The 24918-nt window shown below is 37.2% G+C and overlaps 1 protein-coding gene across 14 annotated transcripts in view; it reads left to right on the forward strand.

Annotated features, from left to right (window-relative positions):
- The window catches only part of PRRC2C (proline rich coiled-coil 2C), an 85014-nt gene that overhangs the window by 49163 nt on the left and 10933 nt on the right, over positions 1 to 24918 (forward strand). For all 14 annotated transcript variants that reach the window (XM_045517941.2, XM_045517949.2, XM_074349790.1 and 11 more), the window contains 14 exons: positions 487 to 697; positions 1889 to 4150; positions 6166 to 6374; positions 7826 to 7980; positions 8927 to 9785; positions 10194 to 10279; positions 12105 to 12293; positions 12436 to 12687; positions 13788 to 13880; positions 17080 to 17181; positions 20315 to 20516; positions 22643 to 22846; positions 24402 to 24514; positions 24753 to 24889. In XM_045517941.2, the coding sequence (XP_045373897.2) occupies positions 487 to 697; positions 1889 to 4150; positions 6166 to 6374; positions 7826 to 7980; positions 8927 to 9785; positions 10194 to 10279; positions 12105 to 12293; positions 12436 to 12687; positions 13788 to 13880; positions 17080 to 17181; positions 20315 to 20516; positions 22643 to 22846; positions 24402 to 24514; positions 24753 to 24889 (5074 nt within the window). The remainder of the gene's footprint in view (positions 1 to 486; positions 698 to 1888; positions 4151 to 6165; positions 6375 to 7825; positions 7981 to 8926; positions 9786 to 10193; positions 10280 to 12104; positions 12294 to 12435; positions 12688 to 13787; positions 13881 to 17079; positions 17182 to 20314; positions 20517 to 22642; positions 22847 to 24401; positions 24515 to 24752; positions 24890 to 24918) is intronic.

A 24918-nucleotide genomic window follows, 5' to 3' on the forward strand; every position in this document is an offset into this window, starting at 1 on the left:
GAAATAAATAAAGAACCTAATTACCTACCCCCCCCCCCAAAATTCTTTTTTAAAAGAGAGAATCGCATCTTGATTTTAAAATATACACTGAAGTTTTAAAATTTAAGAGGCATAATTTATAGCATATTGATCAACTAATTAAACTAGATTAATGTTAAATATGCATAGAGACAGTTCTGATTATCTGATTTTTAAAGGCATTGTATTTTCTCTCCTTTGAAGTTAAATAGGCTGTCCTTATGGTTTTACTTACTTTGCTTCCTCAATTTTTAAATCTGTTGGACTACAACAATAAAAATTTCATTCATAGAAAAACACATTTTCACGGGTCATTTTTGAGTTAATCAATTCCACTTGGCAAACCGTGTTTCTTTAGTCCAAATATGGAGAATTCCAAATAGTAATTAATAGCGTAAATTCTATGCCTATAATGACTTTGTTTCCTTCATTTCTTCCCTCCACTTTTTTTTCTGACCATTTGTATAGGAATGATTCCTCCTAAGCCGTTAATGAGAAGAGACCAGATAGAAGGGTCACCAAACAATTCTGAGTCATTTGAGCATATAGCTCGATCCGCAAGAGATCATGCAATTTCCCTTTCTGAGCCTCGTATGATGTGGGGGTCAGATCCCTACCCTCACACTGAGCCTCAGCAGGCCACCACTCCCAAGGCAACGGAAGAACCTGAGGATGGAAGGTAATTATTAAAATTATTAATAGATCAATAGACTGTTGTGGTGAAATGAAAACTGTAGTCTCCCTGAAGATCACTCTGAGTTTCTCCCATTCAGTATGCCTTATTTCATTTTAGGACATACTTTCTCTTTTCTGGTATTTCTGTATTGATTAGGGCATTTTGTATTATAGTTCTGTAAACTCAACTAAATGCTGAAGTTTAGTGGTAGATGTTAAAATTGGCAAGACTCTGCTGTCGATTAGGTACTTTATATGTAGTCTGGCTAAAGCATTGATGTAGTTCTTCCACTAATGAGAAATGGTAGGCATTCAGTTATCTTATGGAAGTTTTCTAAGGCCAAGTTAAGGACAAATACTAGTTTATAGGATTACTTTGAAGTAGCAAATAATTGATCTGTAATAATTCATATCATGAAGTTAGAACTTCTGCCCTTTTAAGGAGTATATTTTATGATGTTTTAAAAGTCTGATTCCTTGGGAAACATAGACCTACTCTAGTGTACTCTGATTGTTAAGTGGAAATCACTGGTTTTGGTGGATTAAAAATTCACACCAGCATGGTCTGAACTTCTTTTTCTTAAGGAGTGCACTTCATTGGTTTTTGATTATGGGGAAAGAAACACATAACATGGTATCTACCCTTTTATCCAAATTTCAAGTGTGTAGTACAATACTGTTAACTATAAGCATGTCATACAGGAGATCTCTAGAACTTTTTCATCTTGCACAGCCAAAACTTTATACCCATGTAGTCAAAACTTACTTCCCCCTTCCTCCTGGTCCCTGGCAGTCACCGTTCTACCTTCTGTGAGGATGAGTTTGATTTTATAGCGTGTATAAGTGGGATCATGCAGTATTTGTCCTTCTGTGACTGGTGTATCTCACTTACTGTAATATCCTTATCCATGTTGTAGCATATAGCAGGATTCTTTCTTTAATGCTAAACAACATTCCATTGTATGCATATACCACATTTTCTTAGCCTGTTCATCTGTCAGTGGACATTTAGATTGTTTCCATCTCTTGGCTATTACGAAAAATGCTGCACTAGTTTTTTTACGGAGCCATAAAGATGCCCTTTATGATTAGAATCTGTTGTTTTGTTTTTAAATTAAAGGGATTATTTTGCTTTACACATACATGTGAAAAAGATTTTGTGTTGATGGTTGTCTTTGAATTCTCCTTATCATAGGCCTGAAGCCCCATTGGATCAGGAACAGATTACTGCTGCTTATCCTGTAGAACATAGTCAGTTAGAGGCTCACCCAAAAGCAGACTTTGTCAGAGAGTCAAGTGAGACAGAAGTACATAAGTTTTTAAGCAGATCGGTAGAGGACATTAGACCTCACCATACTGACACACATAATCAGCCTGCTTGTTTTGATGTACCTGATCAAAAGTCTGTATCCACTCCTCAAGAAGAGCGAAGTTTAGCTGGAGAGAGTCAGCCTGCCCGGAAAAGAAGTGTTTCCCATGGATCTAACCATACTCAGAAACCAGAGGAGCAGAGAAATGAGCCATCTGCAAGCATCCCTAAAGGAGCCAGCAGATCCATTGATTCAAGAGAACCAGCAGAAAGGCCAGAGGAAAAACCAAAAAAAGAGGGCTTTCTGCGTTCTTCTGAAGGACCAAAACCTGAAAAAGTGTATAAATCAAAATCAGAAACTCGTTGGGGCCCGAGGCCGAGCTCCAACAGAAGAGAAGATGGTAATGATAGGCCTGTGAGGAGGTCAGGTCCTATTAAGAAACCTATACTTAGAGATATGAAAGAAGAACGAGAGCAAAGGAAGGAGAAAGAAGGAGAAAAGGGAGAAAAGATCACTGAAAAAATTGTAAAACCTGAAAAGACAGAAAAGAAAGATCCTCTTCCTCCACCCCCGCCACCTGCAGCACCAGTTCAGCCACAGTTGGTTCCGCCACCACCTCCACCTCCACCAGAGCCAGAGAAACTTCCTTCAGTAGAAACTTCAACTTCAGCTTTGGCGCAAAAGCCACCTCAAGATACCGAGAAGCCTTTGGAACCTACAAGCAGTGTTGAGGTAGAGCCTGCAGCCAAAACTGTAAACCAGCAAACCGTCATGACGCCAGCAGTTAAAGAAGAAAAACAACCTGAGAAAGTCATCAGCAAAGATCTTGTTACAGAGAGGCCTCGACCAGATTCAAGACCAGCAGTTAAAAAAGAATCAACTTTACCCCCTAGGACCTATTGGAAAGATCCCAGAGATAGAGATTGGTTTCCAGATCAAGGATACAGAGGTCGAGGCCGAGGTGAATATTACTCTAGAGGGCGAAGCTATAGAGGCTCTTACGGAGGGCGTGGCCGAGGAGGCAGAGGACACACTCGAGATTATCCTCCTTACAGAGACAATAAGCCACGAACAGAGCACTTGCCCTCAGGACCTCTCAGACAGCGAGAAGAAAGTGAGACACGAAGCGAGAGCTCCGATTTTGAAGTCGTTCCCAAGAGGAGAAGACAGCGAGGTTCAGAGACTGACACAGACAGTGAAATTCATGAAAGTGCAAGTGACAAGGATAGTTTAAGCAAAGGGAAACTTCCCAAAAAAGAGGAGCGGTCTGAAAACAAAAAACCTATAAAGCCTCAATCTTCTTTCAAGCCTGAAAATCATGTCCGAATAGATAATAGACCTCTGGAAAAACCTTACGTAAGGGATGATGATAAGTCTAAACCAGGTTTCCTTCCTAAAGGAGAGCCTACAAGGCGAGGCAGAGGGGGCACCTTCAGACGTGGTGGAAGGGACCCTGGAGGTCGCCCATCCCGCCCTTCCACCTTACGGAGACCTGCTTATCGGGACAATCAGTGGAACCCAAGGCAGGCAGAGGCTCCTAAGCCAGATGATGGAGAGCCACCAAGAAGACATGAGCAGTTTATTCCTTTACCAGCGGATAAACGGCCTCCAAAATTTGAGCGAAAATTTGACCCAGCTAGAGAGAGGCCCCGAAGGCAGCGTCCTACCCGACCACCGAGACAGGATAAGCCTCCTAGATTTAGACGGCTAAGAGAGAGGGAAGCCGCTTCAAAAACCAATGAGGTGGCAGTGCCCACAAATGGCACAGTTAATAATGTCGTTCAAGAACCAGTTAATACTGCTGGGGATGTTTCTGGGAATAAGACACCAGACTTGTCTAATCAGAACTCTTCAGATCAGGCAAATGAAGAATGGGAAACGGCTTCTGAAAGCAGTGATTTCAACGAGAGGCGTGAAAGGGATGAAAAAAAAAATGCTGATTTGAATGCACAAGCAGTTGTAAAGACCGGAGAGAATGTTTTACCTCCAAAAAGGGAGATTGCAAAGAGAAGTTTTTCTAGTCAAAGACCTGGTGTTGATCGCCAGAATCGGCGTGGCAACAGTGGCCCACCCAAATCTGGAAGGAATTTTTCAGGTCCTAGGAATGAAAGGAGAAGTGGCCCACCATCAAAAAGTGGCAAGCGAGGGTGAGTACTTTTAGATGTAAATACTTTTGCACCTTTGAGAAGCTGAAAGTAGACTTACTGGTTGACGTGTGCAAAGGAGCCAGTCTATAGAGGACCAAGACATTGTTCTCCCATAATTTTTTTTCTCTATTCTCAAAGTAAGGGTGTTTGAGAAAGAGGTTAGTGTGTCCTAGAAGTCTTTGCCTGCTACATTACATTTCCCAGAAGAGTCCTCTTAGGAATTTGTAGCTTTGGGAAAATCTACACACCGAGGCTGGGACCTATAAGATGTCTTCCATTTGGTAAATCATCTTGCTGATGATGGGTAGCCTGCCTTTCTTTCTTGGATTCTCTTTGGGAAACTCATGCTCACAGGTGTCCCCTGGGACTTCAATTAATATGTTGTAGCCATACACTTTGTCATTCTGTGCTGGTTTCAAGAGAGCAAATGTTGAAACTTTAGGATAAATTGTATTCCACTCTTGAATTGCAGACCTATAATAAATGATCCAGGTTAGGGAGAGACCTAGAAAGCAAAGTCCTGCCCAACCACTAGGGCACCAGTAACATAAATATCATGTCATTGGTGGGTTTTTTTGTTTTTTTTTTTAAGGAATTTTTACAAACTGTGCTAACTTGGTCTTTTTTTAAATATTAAAATGTCGGTTATAGTAAGTTTGTTTGTTTGTTTTTAGTATTAGGAAACATTATAAAGTAGCATTATTCCTAGTTTTAAATTTAGGCTGTGGTACTTGCTTGTTGTATAAAGTCTTTGCTTCCTCATCAGTAAAACGGGGAGAAAGTAACAGTCCTTACAAAAATATGTGACATTTTAGTGGCATGACATTTTAAATTGAAGCACTTAACATCTGGTATGTAGTATACAACTGTTATTATGGTATGCCCTGTTTTTTGACCAAATTCCCAGATTTGCAGCCTGAGCTGATAAGAAATTTATTCAGACAAAATAATATTTTAATCTGCATTGGTTACTTACTTACTCTTAGCATTTCAGGTTACTATACGTGTAAACAGAAATATATTTTTGCTTTCTGATAGTTCCAGGGAAATAATGCTACCAGTTGTGTTCCTTAAGTACCTGCTTAACACAGAATTTAAACCTCACTTTAAAAGTCCAGAAGAACAGGATAACATATATAGTTGCGGTAATGATGTAATTGTTGACCATAAGTGAACTATTTGAATTTCGAGTGATAATGCTCAGGGAGGAAATTGATCTGATATTTGTGCAGTGTAGATGGTAACAACTTTGAACCTGCAGAAACAGCAGTTACTGGCTGTAGTTAAAATGAATATTTTGGAAGAGTCCTATTTGGAAGAAGTGAATGCATTCTTCAAATATTTGAAGTCAAGCTTTTTATCAGGCTCTCAGTGAGCTTTTATCTTGAGTAATACTATAGGCTGAGCTGAAAATGAATCGGTGAGCTGTTTTTTCATGGTGTATTTTCATAAAATGAACCCGAGAGAATTTGTTAGGGGAAAAAAAATCTATAGAAATACCTTTGGTTTGTGAAGTGAATGGTTTCCATATGAAGAGTGGTTTTAAAAGATATGTTTGCATTTATGTATAAATCTGATTGAACTTTTTTCAAAAAGTATGTATGTAGAGTAGGCACAGAATGCTTTTAAATTTTTTTTTTCATGTGCTGCCCTCTTGTGGAGAAGATCCACTAGTGAATACTTTGGTCTAGCTTGGATCACAGGAAATTTCTGCTGTGAACAGTGTTGATTATTAGCTCATTTATAATGTGATAGATACAGTAAGAACTTCTGGGAGATAATTCTAGGATTAATTGCTGGAAAGAACTGTAAGGAGCTAGTCTCTCTCCTTTATTGGGAAGCTCAGTCGGTTGTACTCAACAAAAGTCACTAAGGCTTGTTGGTTTTAGAGTTAGGGGCTTCTGTCTCACTGCTATTTTTTCTTAGATTGACCTTTAGAAACTGCCACTAAGACCTTTTTTTTATTGTTATTCAGTTATGTGGAGGTAGTGATACCTTAAATTATTACTTTGTAGACCATTTGATGACCAGTCGGCAGGCACAACTGGTGCTGATCCTGTCAATGGCACCTCTGCACACCACCAGGAAGGAGCACCTAATGGTACAGGACAAAAGAACTCCAAAGATTCTACGGGGAAAAAAAGAGAAGACCCCAAACCAGGCCCTAAAAAACCCAAAGAGAAAGTGGATGCACTATCACAGTTTGATCTCAACAATTATGCAAGTGCGTTTTCAGGTCTCTTTTGTCTGTCTGTCTGTCTGTCTGTTACATTTAAGTAGATGCTGTAAATAAGTCATCAATAAAAGATTTAGACTTCAAGGTAGAGTTAGAGGCTCGTTATGAATCATTAACTGATGCAGCTTGAACTAAAATAACACCAGCTTTTAGCATAGCCTTGCATGCTTGATAAAATTCTTGTAAAGATAATCCACAGGGCTTCACTGTTCTTCATGGAAAAGGGACGAAATTAACTACTCTACCTTGCTAAACAGGTATGGGAAAGCTCAAAGTCAAATGAACATGCTTAATTATATCTGTACATATGCTGTGTCTGAAAAGAAAGCCTCAGTGTTAGCCTCAGTGAATTATGACCTTGATAAAATTGGTATCTAAGATATGGTAAATAGAGAATAAATAATAGGATAGGCGGTAGTGTTGCTAGGAGTAAATATTTTCAGAAAAGCATGCGGTGATAGGATATCACATGCAAAGGATAACAGCAATAAGGAAATATTTGATGAGGAAATTGGCAATTATCTGTGAGTAGACACTTAATGCATGTAAAAATGTGCTATTTACTATTCATTCAGATGAGACTTAAGCTGGAAATATTGAATAATTTCAAGAGATTCACTAAGAGCAGATAGTAGTATCGGGAACCTTTGGGCTATGTGTTGTTATTCCAGTATTAGAGATATAGACGAGAGTTTCCTTTCATCTGGTTGATGATTGTTTATACATATTAAACCTGATTCAGGCCCAGGACCTTGGCTTTGTATTTCTAGACTAGCAGTTCTCAAAGTGTGGTCCTCAGACCATCTACGTTACCTGGAAATTTCTGAGAAATACAAAATCTTAGGTCCTACCCCCGACCTACTGAATCAAAAACTTGGAGTGTGACGCAGTCTGTGTTTAACAAGTTCTTGAGGTGATTACCATGCACACAGACTTTTGAGAACTAATTCTAGACTTCATAAGACCAGCTTAGCTTGTGAGCACCTCCTCTGACAAACTTAGTACATTCTTTGAAAAGGGGAAACAAAAGTAATACCCACCTCTTAGAATGGATGATTAGATGCAAATTAGACGAAGTAGTATTTGGTCTTTACAACACAATACACATCTTGAGGTTGGGAGGGATAGAGATAGGTGATTTGACTAAGATAAGATAATTCTGATTTTTTAAGTAAAGGCATTACCACTGTATTGCTTAAGAAAAAAAAGGAGTATCCCTCTCAAAGTAGATAGTTTAAGGACTTTTGTTTTTAACCTTGTTTATGAAGCTTTCAAATTTTACTAATAAATGGCCATTTTAAGGTGTGGAAAATGGGTTCTACTATGAATTATAAGCACTAGATCTTTGTGTTTTTTAATTAATACTGGACCAAAAATTTTTTTTATCTTTTCATTTTAAAAAAGAAAATATCATTTAAAATCTTTTTCTATACCCATAGGTGTTGTTATAATTGATGACCACCCTGAAGTAACGGTAGTTGAAGACCCCCAGTCGAATTTGAATGATGATGGTTTTACTGAAGTGGTATCCAAAAAACAACAGAAACGTTTACAGGATGAGGAACGCCGAAAGAAGGAAGAACAAATCATACAGGTTTAGTGTTTCAATTTGTTGCTAGTTATTTAGATTGTTTTAAAATAGAATATAATCACTATAACTCACTGTTTGCCTTGGAGAAGATCATCTTTGCTTTATTTCAACAACATATTTTATGTTTTTGTATTGGTCATCTTATTTGGCCTGTCTTATTTCATGGAAGATTTGGAGTAAATTTTAAATTATCTTAGAAGTCTAATGAACACAGCTGCCTTGATCTCTAATAAATTGCAGGTTCTTAACCTAAGTTTTTTGTTGTAATCTAAATTAGTTCAGTTCAATACACAGTATGCATCACAATAAGTTAGTTCATTTGAATCAACCCAAACACCCATTTTGCTAAATGCTGACACAAGATAAAAATAAATAGAGCACATAGGTCACAGTGATAAAGATGAGAAGTCTTCAAAACAGGAAACACTGTAAAAAGTCCTATAAGGATGGTAATACTGAGTTTAACTGAATATGACCCTTGGGGCCAGATATTCCAGAAGTCATCTATCTTTTTTTAAGAAGTTACAGTAGTGAATATGTCCTGTATAGCAGAACACCCAGCAACAATCACAGAATGAATGTTTCTGTGGCAAACACAAGTTGAGTGAAGTTGATAGTTTCTTGTCAGATGGGGTCAGATTTTGCTGCCAAATGAATTCACTACGAATTTCCTTAGTTTTTTTAATTTCAGAATTGTCGGAGAGGGATGGTGCACCTGTGTGTCAAGAATGTATAATGAATACTTGTCTTTTTTTCACCGATAATATCTTTAAATTTAAATAATTTAAAATCTCATTAGCAACCTTGACATTTTTTTTTATCAAGTACCTATTTTGAAAAGTAAAGGAGCTAAATTAGCAGTAGGTTGCTTTGTCAGAAATTCCATTCATGAAGTGTTTGAACTTTGAGCTGTGTTACTGACAAAAGTGATTGCTGCCAATTTTTTAAGGTCTGGAATAAAAAGAATGCAAACGAAAAAGGAAGAAGTCAGACTTCTAAGCTTCCGCCAAGATTTGCCAAAAAGCAGGCGACAGGAACCCAGCAAACACAGTCTCCAGCCTCATCTCTGGCCCCAGCTCCCTGCCCGGGTGTGGCGTTGGCCTCAGCTCCAGCCACGACCTCGGCCCCGCTGGCCGGCTCAGCCCCAGCTCCCGTTCTGGCATCGCCATCAGCTCCGCTCCCAGCCCCAGCCGCAGTTCCAGTCCTGACCTCCTCCTCAGCTTCACTCCCAGCCTTAGCCTCAGCCTCAGTGCCAGTCCCGGCCTCCACCTCAGCCACGGCCACAGCCTCTTCTTCGTCAGCTCCACCTCCAACCCCGGTCCTTGCCTCAGCTTCATCTGCAGCTTCTGTCCCCATCCTTGCCTCAGCTTCACTTCCCATCCTTGCCTCAGCCCTAGCACCAGTTTCCGCCCCAACTGCCCCCGCCTCAGCCCCGACTGCCCCTGCCCCAGCCCCGACTGCCCCTGCCTCACTCCCAGCCCCAACCCCAGCTCCAGCCTCAGCCCCAGCCCCAGCCCCAACCTCTGCTCTAGTCCAAGTCCCAGTCCCAGTCCCAGCCCCCACAACCCCAGCCCAGAGTCAGGGACAGACTCACAAACCAGTCCAGAGTCCACTGCAGGCTACAACACCATCTTCAAAACAGCCGCCACCTTCAATTAGACTACCTTCAGCCCAGACACCCAATGGCACAGATTATGTAGCCCCAGGAAAACCCCTCCAGGCCTCCCAGTCACATGGCCCGCTTACGAATGAATTATGGGACAATAAAGTGGCCGCACCAGCTGTGCTGAATGACATCTCTAAGAAATGTAAGTGTGCAACAAGGAAGTAACCGCTGGGGAGTGGCATGGGAGTGTTGCAGTTTGTTTTTAATTTTATGTATGTATTCAGTATGTTTTTTCCTAGCCATCTCCTTTTTTCTTAGTAGGAAGCAGTAACAGTAGTCTTTTCTTAGCTTCTTTTCCTCAACCTTTTGTTTCTAAGACAAGTATGTTATACTTTTAACAGCCATATTTTATGGACACAATTTTGTGTTGGTAAAAAAGACAATACATTGTTTAGGCAGATGTATTTATTTTGGTATGCAAGAGTCTTAAGTATGATGTGGAGTCATTGTTTTATCGTTTAGCTGCCATTAAAAGAAAGGATTAAGTGGATTAAGGATTATTGTCCTGTAAACTTTAATGGTCACGTTCCCTGTGACTTTCCCTTTTCAGTAGGTCCTATTAGTCCACCACAGCCACCTTCAGTCAGCGCCTGGAATAAGCCCCTAACATCGTTTGGATCAGCTACTTCATCAGAGGTAAGAATAGACTTAATAGTGCCCTTGGTGGGGTTAGTGTGACAGATCCTTGAAACAGTTTCTCAAACTTTGGCATACATCCAGATCACCTGGAGAGCTTATTAAAGTCGATTGCTGGGACCCACGCCCAGGGTATCTGATTCTTTAGGAAGGGTTGAGGCCTAAGTACTCTTCTGAGTTCTCAAGTGATGCTAATGCTGCTGGATCTCAACAGTTACAAGTTGCTTCAGACATATTAAGGCTAATTTAAAAAATGCTAGTCTTAAGAAAAAGTCCTTGTGATACAGAGAGTGCTATTTACTGTTTTCTGAACTTTTCTACTATGTTTTTAATGCAGTATGCATGTTTACAGGAGTTTTTTCTAATTTCTCAAATGTGCAGTAGTGGTAAATGTTTATTTAGGTCAGCAGTTCTTCATTTGTTGAACATTTATTGAGCACTTGTTATGTATTAGGCACTGCTGTAACTTGTGGCCTCACAAAAGAGTGGAGAGGTGGTGTAAAAACAGAATACAAGCTCGGCGATCAGGGAGAGTCAATGGTAATTAACGTACAGTACGTTAAATGGTGGTCTGTGCTGCGGAGAAAAGCAAAGCCAGAAAGGTATAGAAGGAATTTGCCAAGGGGTGTGAAACCAATTTAAAATAGGGTGGCCAAGAAAGGCTACTTGGGTGACGTTTGAATTAAAGACTTAAAGGAGGTAAAAGTGTGTGCTGTTAGTTGTCCTGAGGGAAAGTGAATTCCTTGTTCAGAGAATAGCAAATACAAAAGCCTTCAGACAGGAGCAAGCCTGGTATGTTTGAAGGACACCAGGGAGTTCCATGTGGCTGAATTGAAGGAAGGGATGAAGAGAGGATAGATGAAGTTGGAAAGAGAACAGGTTGGGGATCTGGTAGGGCCTTTGGGCGAGGTAGGAAGACAACAGATAGTTTTGAGCAAAATAATGACAGGATCTGACTTTTAAGACCATTCTAAGTAGTCTGCTAAGAACAGTCTGTGGGCAAAGAGTAGATGTTAGAAAGCTATTGCAATAATCAAATGATAAATTAAACCAGGAAAGTGACATTAAAAGCGATGAGAAATGGTTGGTTACTGGCTATTTGAAGACAGGGCTGACTGATGGATTAAATGTGGTATGTGAGAAAAAGGGGTCAGTTATCTCCAAAGCTTTTACAGCTTAAGCAACAAGAGGGATAGAATTCCCATCAGTTGAGATTGGGAAGCTGTAAAATGGATCATCACTGGGGAAGAATATAAGGGAATTCAGTTTTGGACATGTTAGATTTAAGAAGTTTATTGTACATCTAGGTGGAAATGTCGAGTAGATAGCTGAATATAAGAATTTGTAGTTCAGAGTGGATTCCTAAGGTGTAGGCACTCCATTACCAATCAAAAAGTATGCTATTTCACTTTATTTTCAGTGCAAAAGTAGGTGATAGTGGAATTCCTATCTTTTCTTCTCTCCTATTAATTCTTTTATCTGTTTGTTGCTGGTGGTATCTCTGTGTATTTGTTGCTTTACATTTGTTTAAAATAATGAAATAACTTGAGGCTGTGATTTTCCCTTAAATCCAGGGCACTTAAACCCAGGACTTTAAAACTTTAAGCCTTGTCCTCATTTTCATTGTATCAGTTGTGTTTTGATAGAGATCTATAGTGATTAGAGGAATGTTCTCTTAAAACGTAATCAGTGACAGTTAACCTCAGATGTAGATAGCATCACACCCTCTATTGTGCTTGTAAACTGTGTGCTACTACATAGATTGTTTAGTCACTTCTGAACTCTGTTAGCTTTGATAACAAGTTTCTAAATATTTTCTCACTAGGGAGCAAAGAATAGTCAAGAAAGTGGAGTTGACATTGGAATTGACACAATTCAGTTTGGTGCTCCAGCTTCAAACGGGAACGGAAATGAAATTGTTCCCGTGCTTTCGGAAAAACCTACTGACAAAATGTCTGAACCCAAAGAACAACGGCAGAAGCAGCCACGGGCAGGCCCCATCAAAGCCCAGAAGGTAAATACGGCTTGTGTTCCAGGCATGATTGTGTGAGAGCCACTAACACTCATGGGGAACAAATAACACTTTTAAAATTGGATTTAGTTTTCAGTGAATGTCTTTGATCATGATGTGTTTTTGTCATAAACATTGAATTTAGCTTCCAGATTTGAGTCCAGTAGAAAACAAAGAACATAAACCTGGTCCTATTGGAAAGGAACGTTCATTAAAAAATAGAAAAGTAAAAGATGCCCAACAGGTAGAGCCGGAAGGACAAGAAAAACCAAGCCCTGCTACAGCCAGAAGTGCAGATCCTGTGACAACAAAGGAAACCAAAGCAGTTTCAGAAATGTCTACCGAAATAGGAACAATGATCTCAGTGTCATCCACGGAATATGGCACTAACGTGAAGGTAAGCAGCGTACAATGATTACCAGTTTAGTTGATGCAAAATGGACTAAAATGAGTGGGGAAAACAGCAACAATTTATTTTGCTTCCTCCCTCCCTCCCTCTCCCTCCCTTCATGCTTGAGGCATGTAATTCTAGTTTAAAGTGAAAAAAAAATCTATAGAAGTATAGAATGGTTTTCACTGGGTTTGTAGACTTGAAAGAATTGCTGTATATTACTTTTTATTTTGTAAGTGGAATTACAATGGAGCCTTCCTTATCTTGCCCACTAGTGAGATTCTTAAGTCAGGAAATAAAACAAACTTTTAGTAACTCCAGTACAGCCAGTTTTCTTCCAGGGGTGGAGCAGATATGTTTCACTGGTTGAGCACCAGAGGAAGTGGTTGACTAGCATTTACGGACCACATTGAATGAAAGATGCATATCTTTAAAAATACCCATTAAGGCAAAATATGCTGAGTGACTAACTTGCAAGGCCTAACTCTTGTGGGAGTATCAAACTTATATCTGGTATTTGGTGTTCACTCTGGGACATTTACTCATTGAGGAGGTAGATGGAATCTTTCATATACTTTGAATACTTTCCTCTTTTTAATTGCCATTCAACTCAAAGCATGGAAGTAAAAAGGCTTATGTGATCCATCTCTATCTTGTTTAAAGAAGAGAGTCATAATGATAAACAAGGAATGTATCCTACAACCTAATTAATTGTGACAACTACAATCTTGACATTCATTTATCCATTCTTATTTTGAAGAAAATAAGAAACCAGTAGTTGAAAGTAAGCTATAGATTAAGTGTAAGAACCACACAGAGTTCTTTTAGTAATCCACAGAAGCACATATTTGGTACTGTTGACAGCTTCCTAGTACTACGCAGAATATTTTTTTTAAATGTATGGGACCTCAGCAATAGTTGAAATGTGTTGGGTCCGTGCTTGTTTTACCCCACTGTTGATCTTTAAGATTTGAGTAAGCTGAGTCTTAAGGCCTGCTCTCTTCTCCTGCTTTCTTCCAAAACAACTTTACAGCTATTAGACCCTCATTAGAAAGTGGCTCTTTAATTCAGTGTTAAATGTATTTTTTTCTATTACTACTCCACAGGAGTCTGTAACAGACTATACTACACCTTCTTCTTCTCTGCCTAACTCTGTGGCTACTAATAACGCAAAGATGGAGGATACTTTGGTTAATAATGTAAGTAATCACTTGAGATGTGGCGAGCTGGATAGAAACCTGGCTATTGTTATCTAATACATACTTTACAACCGATGTTTTAACTCCTCTCGGGAGAAGAGTGATAGTAAATGTGTGTTTAGGAACTCTGTAATACAGTTAAGGAAGATAGTCAAAGCTGAGTTGTTGTTTTTCCGAAAGTCATCAGCTTTACGTTTAATATCCAGGCTTCTGGGGCTTAGGCTTGATTTCATAAGTACTAATCCTGTTAATTTGGTTTTGTAAAAATTTTTGTTCTTAGCTTTCACATTCTACAGATTCAGCATTTTATTCAGTTGATAATTTTGTTCTTTTTTTTAAAGTTTATTTATTATTTTCAATTATTTTTGTTTGTTTGTTTTATTTGCTTGGAGGGGGCAGTAATTTGGTTTATTTATTTTTAATGGAGGTACTGAGGACTGAACCCAGGACCTTGTGCATGCCAGGCATGTACTCTTCCACTGAGCTATACCCTCCCCTGGTAATTTTGTTCTTAAAGGAAATCTTTTTATAATGCGGTGAAAACTCACTCACTTAAAAGGAAGATTATTACCAAAGATTTAGGTGTTTCTTTTTGAATTTACAAAATTATACTGAAACTTAACAACAAAATTCCTGTTGTGAAGATTGAGCTATAATGTATATATAAGTACTTCAAAAACCCTTAGATGCACTGTTAAAAGGTGATAGTAAGTCATGTAAATTTGGCTCTAGTTTCCCAAAGCAATCATGTTATAATACGAGACTTTATTAAAAGAAATCATCACAGTCCCAATATTTTGCCTAGTTCACTGATTGACGGGTGAAAAGGTGTAAACCGGAAAAAGTTAGATAGCCTCCCATGGTAGAAGAGCATTTTAGAAGTTACACATACGGCTCTTGTTTTGGAGAGCAGGTATGGTAGAAATTTGGTCAGCTGCTTTCTTTTTTAAAATATAGTCTTCTGTAATAAGCAAAGGCTTCTTTTCAAAAGTATCCTTTAGAGGTATATTTAAAGGTCTCTTACAAAGGGCTTTAACTATCATTTTGAAAATAAAAAATCTCGATTATATCTTATTACAATGTCTGTCCTGTGTTTTCTGTTCTTACCTCTTGCATAGGTATTTAGGCTTGTAGGTGAGATGCGTTCGGGATCATTTAATCCAACTTTTGTAGTCCAGCTGAGGGACTCTAAATTATGTAGGTGAGGAAAAGGGAGAGACAGGAGTAAGTTACATTTTCTCTTTGTGATAGGAGAGCACTTTAGGGGCTGATTAATGTAATTTGTCCTGCTTTCAGATGTTAGAAAACTTCACTATGTGCCAAATTCTCTTCCCCTGACCTTTTGGAGAAAAGATTAAATTTAACTTTTATAAGAAGTAATAGAAAACTTGGGAAGGGCAGAAAAACTTTCTGTCAGTTTAATTCCTGATGTCACTATGCAGATACTCCAATATTGAATCACTAACATCTCAATATAGTTAATTATACTTTAATTATGGTATCTTTTCTAACTTTAGAAAGATAGTGTTTTTTAGATGTTACTTTTCAAGAAAGTATGCTTTTTACCAAACTACTGTTTTCTAAAAATATAATTTATGAAATATGAATAAAGAAGGAAAGATAATTATTCTCAGAACCCTTAAAAGTCATTGAAAATAGCCATATGAGCATTTTAATGGTTTCTGTGTTATCTGCAAGGCTAGTCACTAGTAATGTAGTGACTTTTACAAGGAGAGCTACTCTGTATAAGTGAATAGTCTGTATTTGATTTTTAGCAGTGTGTTCAGAATGTGTTTGAAAACGAGAAGATCAGTTTGGGTCAGGGAGCAGTATAAAAGGTCATCAGCTTGGAGTGATTTCAGTGTTGCTTATTTGTGCCAAGTGTGGTGTTAATTCTGAACTTAATGTAGTGTTAAAAATAAATGTCCCACATGGGAAGATTTTTAGGATCTTTTGTAACGTCCCTTTTTCATTCATTAGTCTATTTGGGGATTCCATTTTATGCATAGAATTTTGTCTTTTATAAAAATTAAACAGAAAAAAGACTCATATTCCTTATTGAGATAACACACTTTAGGATCTTAGCTGATAATATTATAGTCATTTTCAATCTTGAATATCTTAAATTTAAATACAGGGTCTTTATTATTATAGCACAGTTATTTTAAAGATTTATCAAATAATCTCCATTAAGTAGTTCATGGTATTATAAATCTCAATTAGATTGTGATTTCACAGAGTGATTATCTTAAAACCCCCAAGCATCTCAGTCTTTTTTTTTGAACAACTTGAGTGAACCATCAAAATCAATCATACAGTAAAAGTACATAATAAATCTCAAGCTCAAGAAACTTAGAGGGAAAAAAGAGATATGGGTAGTGAGGTTTTGGTGGGGGATTTGTAATTAGGTTTGTTTGTTTCTTTCTTTCTTTTAGTGGAGGTACTGGGGATTGAACCCAGGACCTCATGCTTGCTTAGCACTCACTCTACCACTGAGCTCCTCCCTGGTAGTGAGTTTCTAATATCCTCAAGTTTCTAATACTTGCCACAATCATGTATTACTATAGCAAAACAGTTGTTTAGTATAATGAGGTGGGGGGGATACTACATAACTTTCCTCCCAGTGTTACTTTTGTTCTTGAATCTAAGTATAACAAAGTTGACAATCTAGTCAGGAAAGAGATTCATTTCTTATATTTACCCTATCGTGTTAAATGCTTCTGACAGAACCTGTGGATCCTGTAAATGGTGGAAATATTCCTTAGAGCTTTGCTACACAGTGTATGGTTCAGGGACCATCAGCATCTGCATCACCTGAGAACTTGTTTGAAATGCAGAATTTCAGGCCTTATCCTAGGCCAACTAAATCAGAATATGCATTTTAACAACATCCCCAGGTGATTGGTATATATATTAAAATACAAGAAGCACTGCCTTTGAGTCTATACCTTATATTTGGGACAGATTCTTTTTCTGTCAATTTATGCATAAATAATCAGATAGTATTTCTCTTCAGAAGTTTTATCTAAAATGTCCAAAATTATCAGTTACTTACTATAAATACAATGCAACTCTAAGTCAGATATTCCTTTTGGCTCTGGTGAAAAATAAACCACCTTAGAATACATTAGCATTATCTGTAATGGGGCTTTTGTAGGAGACTTAGTTAGATTGTGATATGTGTTGCCTGCCTTTTCAGGTGCCCCTGCCCAACACCCTCCCCCTCCCTAAGAGGGAGACTATACAACAGAGCTCCAGCCTAACTTCAGTTCCTCCCACTACTTTCAGCCTCACCTTTAAGGTATGTACGACATCCGTATCTAAAGGTCCTTGGTTATTGCATGCATGGGGACATAAGTTAACAATACTCTCTTGATATTTTTACTAGTTTTGTGTAATAAGCCACAACAGTAAGCTGAGGAAGTGGAATGATGTCAAATTATACCTTAAAATTTTATTAGCTGCTAATACCAATTAGAAGTGGCTTGATATCCTCATATTTAAAGTGAGGCCTATTATGCTTGCGAATTTTGTCTTAAGAATACAGGAGAGCATTTTATAAAGTTTGTACTGAGTCCCTCTTAGAGATCTTAATAATTATTGGATGTATTAGTTGTGTACAAAACAGCTAACTTGGTGTTGCATGTGTTTTCTCCTAAGTACTGGTAACAGTAAGAATGCTAATTTTCTGTCTTGTAAGTCATGTGTGAATTAAATGAATGCAATGTAGTAACTAATATTTTATGAAGAGGTAATTGATTAATACAAGTGATTTTGATTTGATTTTTGTTTGATAATTTTTGAATAAGGGCAAAGGAGATTTTAGACAATACATGATTTTTAATGTCAGGGAGTTTAGGCTTGTTTGGTTTGTTTTTTTTAATTTCCTATTATGTTTATAATTTTGAGCTATGTTACTAATAACTTTTTTTACAGTTGAGTTATTTGGGAATATTTTAAATCAGTTGTTCACCTCAAGATTTAAAAGGTTAAAAAGTACAGACGTGGAATTAAAAGGATTTTTTTTAAGTGCATTTATTTATCTCTTTGATACTGTTTGTTAAGTTTCATAACCTGGGCAGATATTTAACATCTACTTTTGCAGGGCTTTCTAATGGTAAAGTAAATCTTTTTGATTGTCTTTGGGAGAGGAAGAAGCTAAGTTGCTTTATAATGTGGCCAATGTTTATTTCTAGACTCTCTGTTTGAGTCTCCAGCCTCCTGACTGGGTGTCCCCTTGCCCCTCAGCTTCTTTTTAAGAGGCTTAATAAGTACAAGTTTGAGAGGATAACATTTTATAAGACACCTTCTGCTTTGTGTCATCTCCACCTTTACCCAGTCCTTACTGTTTGCTGCCAGTTCCTACTCACCCTTTGTTGTTGTTTTCCCATTTGAATGACTGTCTCAACCTGTGTTTCGTACCGTATGTATGAACATTTTTACCTTGTTCTGTTCAAGGCAGTAGTCTCATTTCACATAAGCAAATAGAGTATCATCATTAATTAATCTTCAGGCCAGTTGTTAATTCTTCAGAAAACACTTCCACATGGGCTCCAAAAGGAAATAATATACATTTGAATTAAAGTAAATTTAAATTGCATTTGCTTACAACTTTCTCTAGTTTAATTTTTTTAACCTCTTTTTAATTGGGTAATTAATAAAGTATGAAAGTTCAACTATATGGATATTATTGACAATATATTTGCCAAGGGGAAAAATGAATACAGTTAAGTAGTTGTACTTTTTGGTTTCCTTGAATTTCAAAAAAATAGAATCTAAATTTTATTGCTGCTTAAGAAATGAAATAAAGCCAACTGTGTGTGGCCTATATATTATGTAAGTTTGATGAGCTATAATTTTATGTGTTCGCAATACAGTAAAACTGGTATGAAAGGCATTGTAGTCTATAAAATTGCTCTAAAGCATAAAATCTCAGATAGTGAAAGTGAATTGCATTTTGTCTAACTTACTAAGTGGTACTGGCTTGGGGGTTGTTTGTTTTACCCTCCAAGACTTTCGTTTTAAAGTAAAACACATTTGAACCCAGCAAGGTGATTGTGAGGAAAAGGAAAGACTTAAACATAAAAATATCCTTTATTTTGTATTTATAGTAATAATATTAGGTTAAATTATATACAGTATTTTAACAGGGAAGTAGAAAGATAAGTAATGTTTCTCAAATTCTTAAAGTCCGGTTGAAATTTTAAAAGTTGGTACTTCAAGGACCTACAGGCTTCTTAACAATGTTTTTAAAAATCTTATTTGCGAAAAGTACCCTCATGTAAGTTATTGCCCCTGTGATTTTATAGATTATCTTGGATTTTCTTCTCGGCCCAATATTTTGTCTAGTGGAACTAAAAACTTCAAACTCTCTGTACTTGGTCTTTTCCTGTTCAAGGAGCCTCAGGATAGTTGAGGATCCACATCTGTGCTCTCCAGTTCAGTACCCACTAGTCGCATGTAGTTATTGAGCACTTGAGTGTGGCCAATCCAAGTTGAAGTGTGTGTGCTTTAAGTGTAAAGTAAAATAGATTCTGGATCTGAAATGTTAATTTTTTTTAATTAAAATGTCTCAATTTTTATATTGGTTATAGGTTTTAATTGTAGACATATCGGGTTGAATAAAATGTTACTGAAATTAGTTTTACCTCTTTATTTTTTTAAAGTGTGGCTACTAAAAATTTTTAAATTATATGTGGCTTGCATTTATATGTCTGTTGAACAGCACTGCTCTAGATTGAAATAAGACCCATTTCTACCTTTTACCAGACTTAGACTACAGCCAAAACCAGCAGCCACAAATGCAAATGGTGGCAGTCAGTGCCTCAAATGCTTGATGGGGTCTGGATGTGAAACAAGAAGTTTCTGCTGTACCCGAGGCTAAACCTAACTGATTACATTGCCTTTTAAAACAATGTGAGCATAAACAGCCAGCAAAAGTTGCCTGTCACCTGCCATTTGAGAACTGTTGGCTTAAAAAGAAAGAAGAAAATGGATATTAATGGAGGACCTTTAGTGTCTTTCCTCCTGGAATCAGAGCCCTAAGTTAGTCCTAAAGGGGCGTTGAATTTCCGTCTCTTGGTAGGAATAGGGACTCGTGTTTAGATAATACAGGAGCTGTGACCGTATATTTCATTCAACTGTTTGCCAAAGCCTTCAACAAGCTCTCTGTTGAGGCATAATTAAAGACCACTGCCTCCCAGTTTGAGTAAAGGAGCAGAGATAAAGGGGAAAGTGAAAGGTTTGAAAGCCTTAGGGTCTTAATCTTCTATTTTTGTGGTTTTTGAAATACTATATTTGGAATATATGTTTTTATATATGTGTATTAGCTCTATGTTAGCATGGGTTGTGGTTTTTTGTTTGTTTTTGATGTTTTTTGTTTGGTTTTTTTGTTTGTTGTTTTGCTCTAAAAGAAAATATTCATTTTGTTGCAGATGGAGTCTGCGCGTAAGGCATGGGAGAATTCTCCAAATGTAAGGGAAAAGGGATCTCCAGTAACTTCCACAGCACCTCCAATTGCAAGTGGAGTCAGCAGTAGTGCCAGTGGACCAAGCACTGCTAATTACAATTCGTTCTCAAGTGCATCGATGCCTCAGATTCCTGTTGCTTCAGTCACTCCCACAACATCACTATCAGGTAGAAGTCTTTTTGTACTTTTTCTTTAACTGTCTTAAAATATTTAAAATTTCTTAGGATCTTTTCCTATTTACTATTCCCCAAAATATTATGTATAAAAGATGTAAGATTGTCCATGAGATAATTAGCCGCTGTTTTATAAGCTTGCCATTCTTACTTCCTTCCCTCTCAGTCCTCTCCCAATTTTTGTTTGGCAAATATTTATTGAGGCTTACTAAAATACTTTGTTTGATCTTCTCTTCTTCCCACCCCACCCCCATTACAGATACTAGTAAGTAAGTAGTGGGAAAAGTTTTGTCGTATTCTTCTAAATTTTTCTATTTTTCTACCTTTTTTAAATTATTTAACTCATATACAGCTAACTAGACCATCTCAGAAATAAAACAGAATCACAAAGCTTTTAAATTTTTTGCAATCTCTACCTAATTTAAAGGAGCAATTGGCCTAAATCTATTGAGTTGACATCTTTTCTATTAGAATTAGGCAGGGTGGAGAATTGCCAGTCTCTGTTATTGGAGTAGATGAAATCCATTAGTTTTGAGATTTTGTTTTTAAGGAAATTCCATCAGCACCTCAAGTTAGAAAGTGTTTTTCTTAAATTTTTCACTTGTGTGTAATCTTTGAACTATATCTCATGGGGCTTTATCATTCTTAAAGAATCAGAGAAGATGTTTCTGAAATATTTGACTCTAGGAAAGTACACCCTTTTACCATGTTTATAACTATGTTTCTTTTGTTGAAAACATACTTCATTTTAAGCTTTTCTAATATTCTCTAATGTTTCTACAACAGTAGGAAGCTCCTTTCCCAATACATGTGAAAAATATCCAGCAGAGAATTTAATTTACTTTCCTTGACTGGTTTTCATTTAATGATTGCAGTAATGATTTTCAATATTCTAGTTTTCTGTGCTAGTTTTAAGTACCAGATACTCCAACTATACTTCTTCCCTCTTTAATCCCTTTCAGGTACTCTCTACCACCCATTTGCAAGGCATCTTCATTATGCTTACTTACCAGCTTGGGCACCAGTCTGCTTGGGTGGCTAGAGGGTGGGGATCCAGGAGGAGAGTATGGTAGGAAGATTGGGAAATAAAGGGACTGGGAAAGTTCTTACTTCTTTGGAACCCAGCTACTTCTTTCCTCAGGGTCTGGTTTCCCCCAACTCTCCTCAACTAGGATAAATGTTTAACAAAGACCTTCTTGCCTCGTCATCCTACTGGTGGAGACTCAGGTAGAACAACAGAGGGACCTCAATCTTGGACCTCCCTTAGATGGAACATTGTTTGAGGTCTGAAAATAATAACTGCTGCCTCTCACTTTTGAGCCAATTACCAGTGTTGTCATTTGTCCTGTTACTGCAGTCATTACAGCTCACTGATCAGCAGAACGAATTGACCCTTCAAGAGCTAAAGTTTTATAATTCCACTTATTTATTAATAGTTTGTTTTGTTTTCAAGGTATTATTATATCCCAGTTTTTGCTGGTGTGTATACAAGAAGAGAGAGCTATAACCTTAAGTTTATACGACTGTTTAGGAGTGATTTACGTTGTATTTTTTACATTGGATTAATAATTATTCTTATGGTGCAGCACTTTGTCCTGTGTTCTTATGTCTGTGCCTGGCCTTTAATAGATGTTCAAATATTTGTTTCTAAATGAATGAAGCTCTGAAGATTATCCTTGAGATATTTGACCAGAAAGATGGGGGGAAAGTTTAACCTTAAATTAAATGACTTTAGGAGCAATTGTGATCTCTCAAGGCCCATTTATATTCACAATTATTCCTAAGGTGCAGCAGTTTGTTCTTCTGTATTCTTATATTTATGCCTGGCCGTAAATGAATAAAGCTCTTGATTATAAATTTTCTCATTTTAATTTTCTGTTGTTTATATTTCTCCAGATTTTATAGTCTTGTTTGCATTTGGTGTAAGTGTTTCTTTCATAAGCCACCTCATCTACTTTTGGCATGAGGTGTGGTGTATAAGTACATAATAAGTACATGGTAGACATAAATACTAAATTTTCCTGTTTCTGATTGGTGCTTGAGTTGACTGTTAACAAACAACAATGGTACTGTAAAATATGTTATATTTTCCCCTTTTTTTATCCCTCTCCCAAATGTAGGAGCTGGTACATATACTACCTCTTCTTTGAGTACAAAATCTACAACCACATCAGACCCTCCTAATATTTGTAAAGTGAAACCCCAGCAATTACAGACGAGCAGCCTGCCTTCTGCAAGTCATTTTTCACAGTTAAGCTGTATGCCTTCTCTTATTGCACAGCAGCAACAGAGTCCACAAGTCTACGTGTCTCAGTCTGCAGCAGGTAAGATTTTTAGGATTGAATATAAGGAATTTAGAAAATGAAGGACATCTTGTTTTGTTTTTGGAATGAAGGACATCTTAAATGCTTATTTTTTTCTTCTTCCTCTTACCCGTTCAAGATTATTTTTTGATCTACTTTGTAAATTTGTTTCTTCTTTGAGTTAAATGCTGCCTCTCTTTCATAAGCACTCTGGGGCTCTTGGGAATTGTTTCTTACACATGTTACATATACAGTAGACAGATTGCTGTCATACAGTCACCCCTTTGTTTCTGTGGGCTTCACATCTACAGATTTAACCAACCATGGGTCAAAAATACACAAAAAAAATTCCATACAAGTTCCAAGAATATGAGTTTTCTGTGTGCTGGCAACTATCTGCATTGCATTATATTAGGTATTATAAGTAATCTAGAGATGATTCAAAGTATAGTGGAGGATGTACTTGGGTTGTATGCAAATACTGTACCCTAATTTACATGAGACTTCAGTATCTGCAGATTGTATGGGGTCCTGGAACCAATCCCCTGCAGAAGTTTGTCATCTGAAACTTAACAATTGATGATAAAGTTCATGAGAAGAATAAATCTAAGAATAGCAAAGAAGAAAAAATTACATATGCAGGGGGTAACTTGTTATTCTAAATATCACAATGCTAATCTGAGTTAAATAGTAAATATCTGAAAAATATTCAAGCTCACTAATGATGTAAATTCAAAATAAAAGAACAGTGAGGCTATTTCTTGTCTTTCCATGTGGGAAATATTAGAAAGATTGATAATATCCAGCATATTTAATACCCCCTATCTATAAAGATTGCAGGTATTATTAATACTCTTAAAGTACATTGCTAGTAAGCATGTAAACTGGCATAATTCCTTTAGAAAAGTACCTCAGTATTTTATGTATGCATACCATAGTAACAGTTTCATACTTAGGAATCTTACACAGATAAACCTACTTGTTAATCAGAGATAATATGTTTGAAGGTGTTCATTTGTTGCAGTATTGTTTATCATGGTAACAGATTTAAAACAACATGAAAAAAAAAAAAACATGAGAAGTTCTCCAAAGCATATTATTATATAAGAACAGCATGTCACAAAATAGTGTGGATACAGAAATCTGTTAATCTATACCAAATTCTTTCAATTATTAAATGTCAGTTCTTTTGAAATACTTTGCTTAGTTTTAGTAGGTAGATTTAAAATTGGAGTGGGTTTGCTGGTAAATGGGTAGATTTGTTTTCAGTTTTAGTGGATTATGTAAAATACTTTAAAATACTAGTTTTGCCCCTTTGGCAGTGTATGAGAGTGTCTGCTTTCCCATACCTTCACAAGTGCTAGTTTCATTGTTTTAATTTGCATATACCTCACTGATAGAAGTTACGCATCTTTTTGCATTTGTATCTTGTCACATTTCTAGTTTTTCCTTGGTTGTATTTTCAGAGGGCCCACTTAATTTGAAATCTGCTACAAAGCTTAGTTTTTAGTTACCGTGTGGAAAGTTTTGAAGTTTAGGTACTTAATTACTGCTTATTTTTCCTGATGATCTGTAGCTCAAATCCCAGCTTTCTACATGGACACGAGTCATTTATTCAATACGCAACATGCGCGATTGGCCCCACCATCCCTGGCTCAGCAACAAGGCTTCCAGCCAGGTCTCTCCCAGGTAAATGTCATGGGCTTCTTCCACCTTGTATTCATTTCTTGGCATTTTTATAGTGTGATAGGTATTTTGGGCTCAGTGTAGAACTAGTAATGGGTTGAAAGTCAATTTTAGATGTTTATATTTGGTTTTGTTTCAATGGGGAACTGATATCTTCTTTGTTTCATATCTCAAATTTTAATTTTTCCAAAGTAATCGTGTGTATATGGTTTTCATGTATTGTTTTCTCATTGCACTGCAGCCAACTTCAGTTCAGCAGATTCCAATCCCTATTTATGCGCCACTGCAAGGACAGCATCAAGCCCAGCTGAGTTTGGGTGCTGGACCTGCTGTATCCCAGGCTCAGGAACTATTCAGTTCTTCACTTCAGCCATATAGGTAAATGCTTTAAGGTTAAGTTTGTGATG

Source organism: Camelus bactrianus, chromosome 21 (assembly GCF_048773025.1).
Source record: "Camelus bactrianus isolate YW-2024 breed Bactrian camel chromosome 21, ASM4877302v1, whole genome shotgun sequence".
In the NCBI taxonomy this organism is placed as follows: Eukaryota; Metazoa; Chordata; class Mammalia; order Artiodactyla; family Camelidae; genus Camelus; species Camelus bactrianus.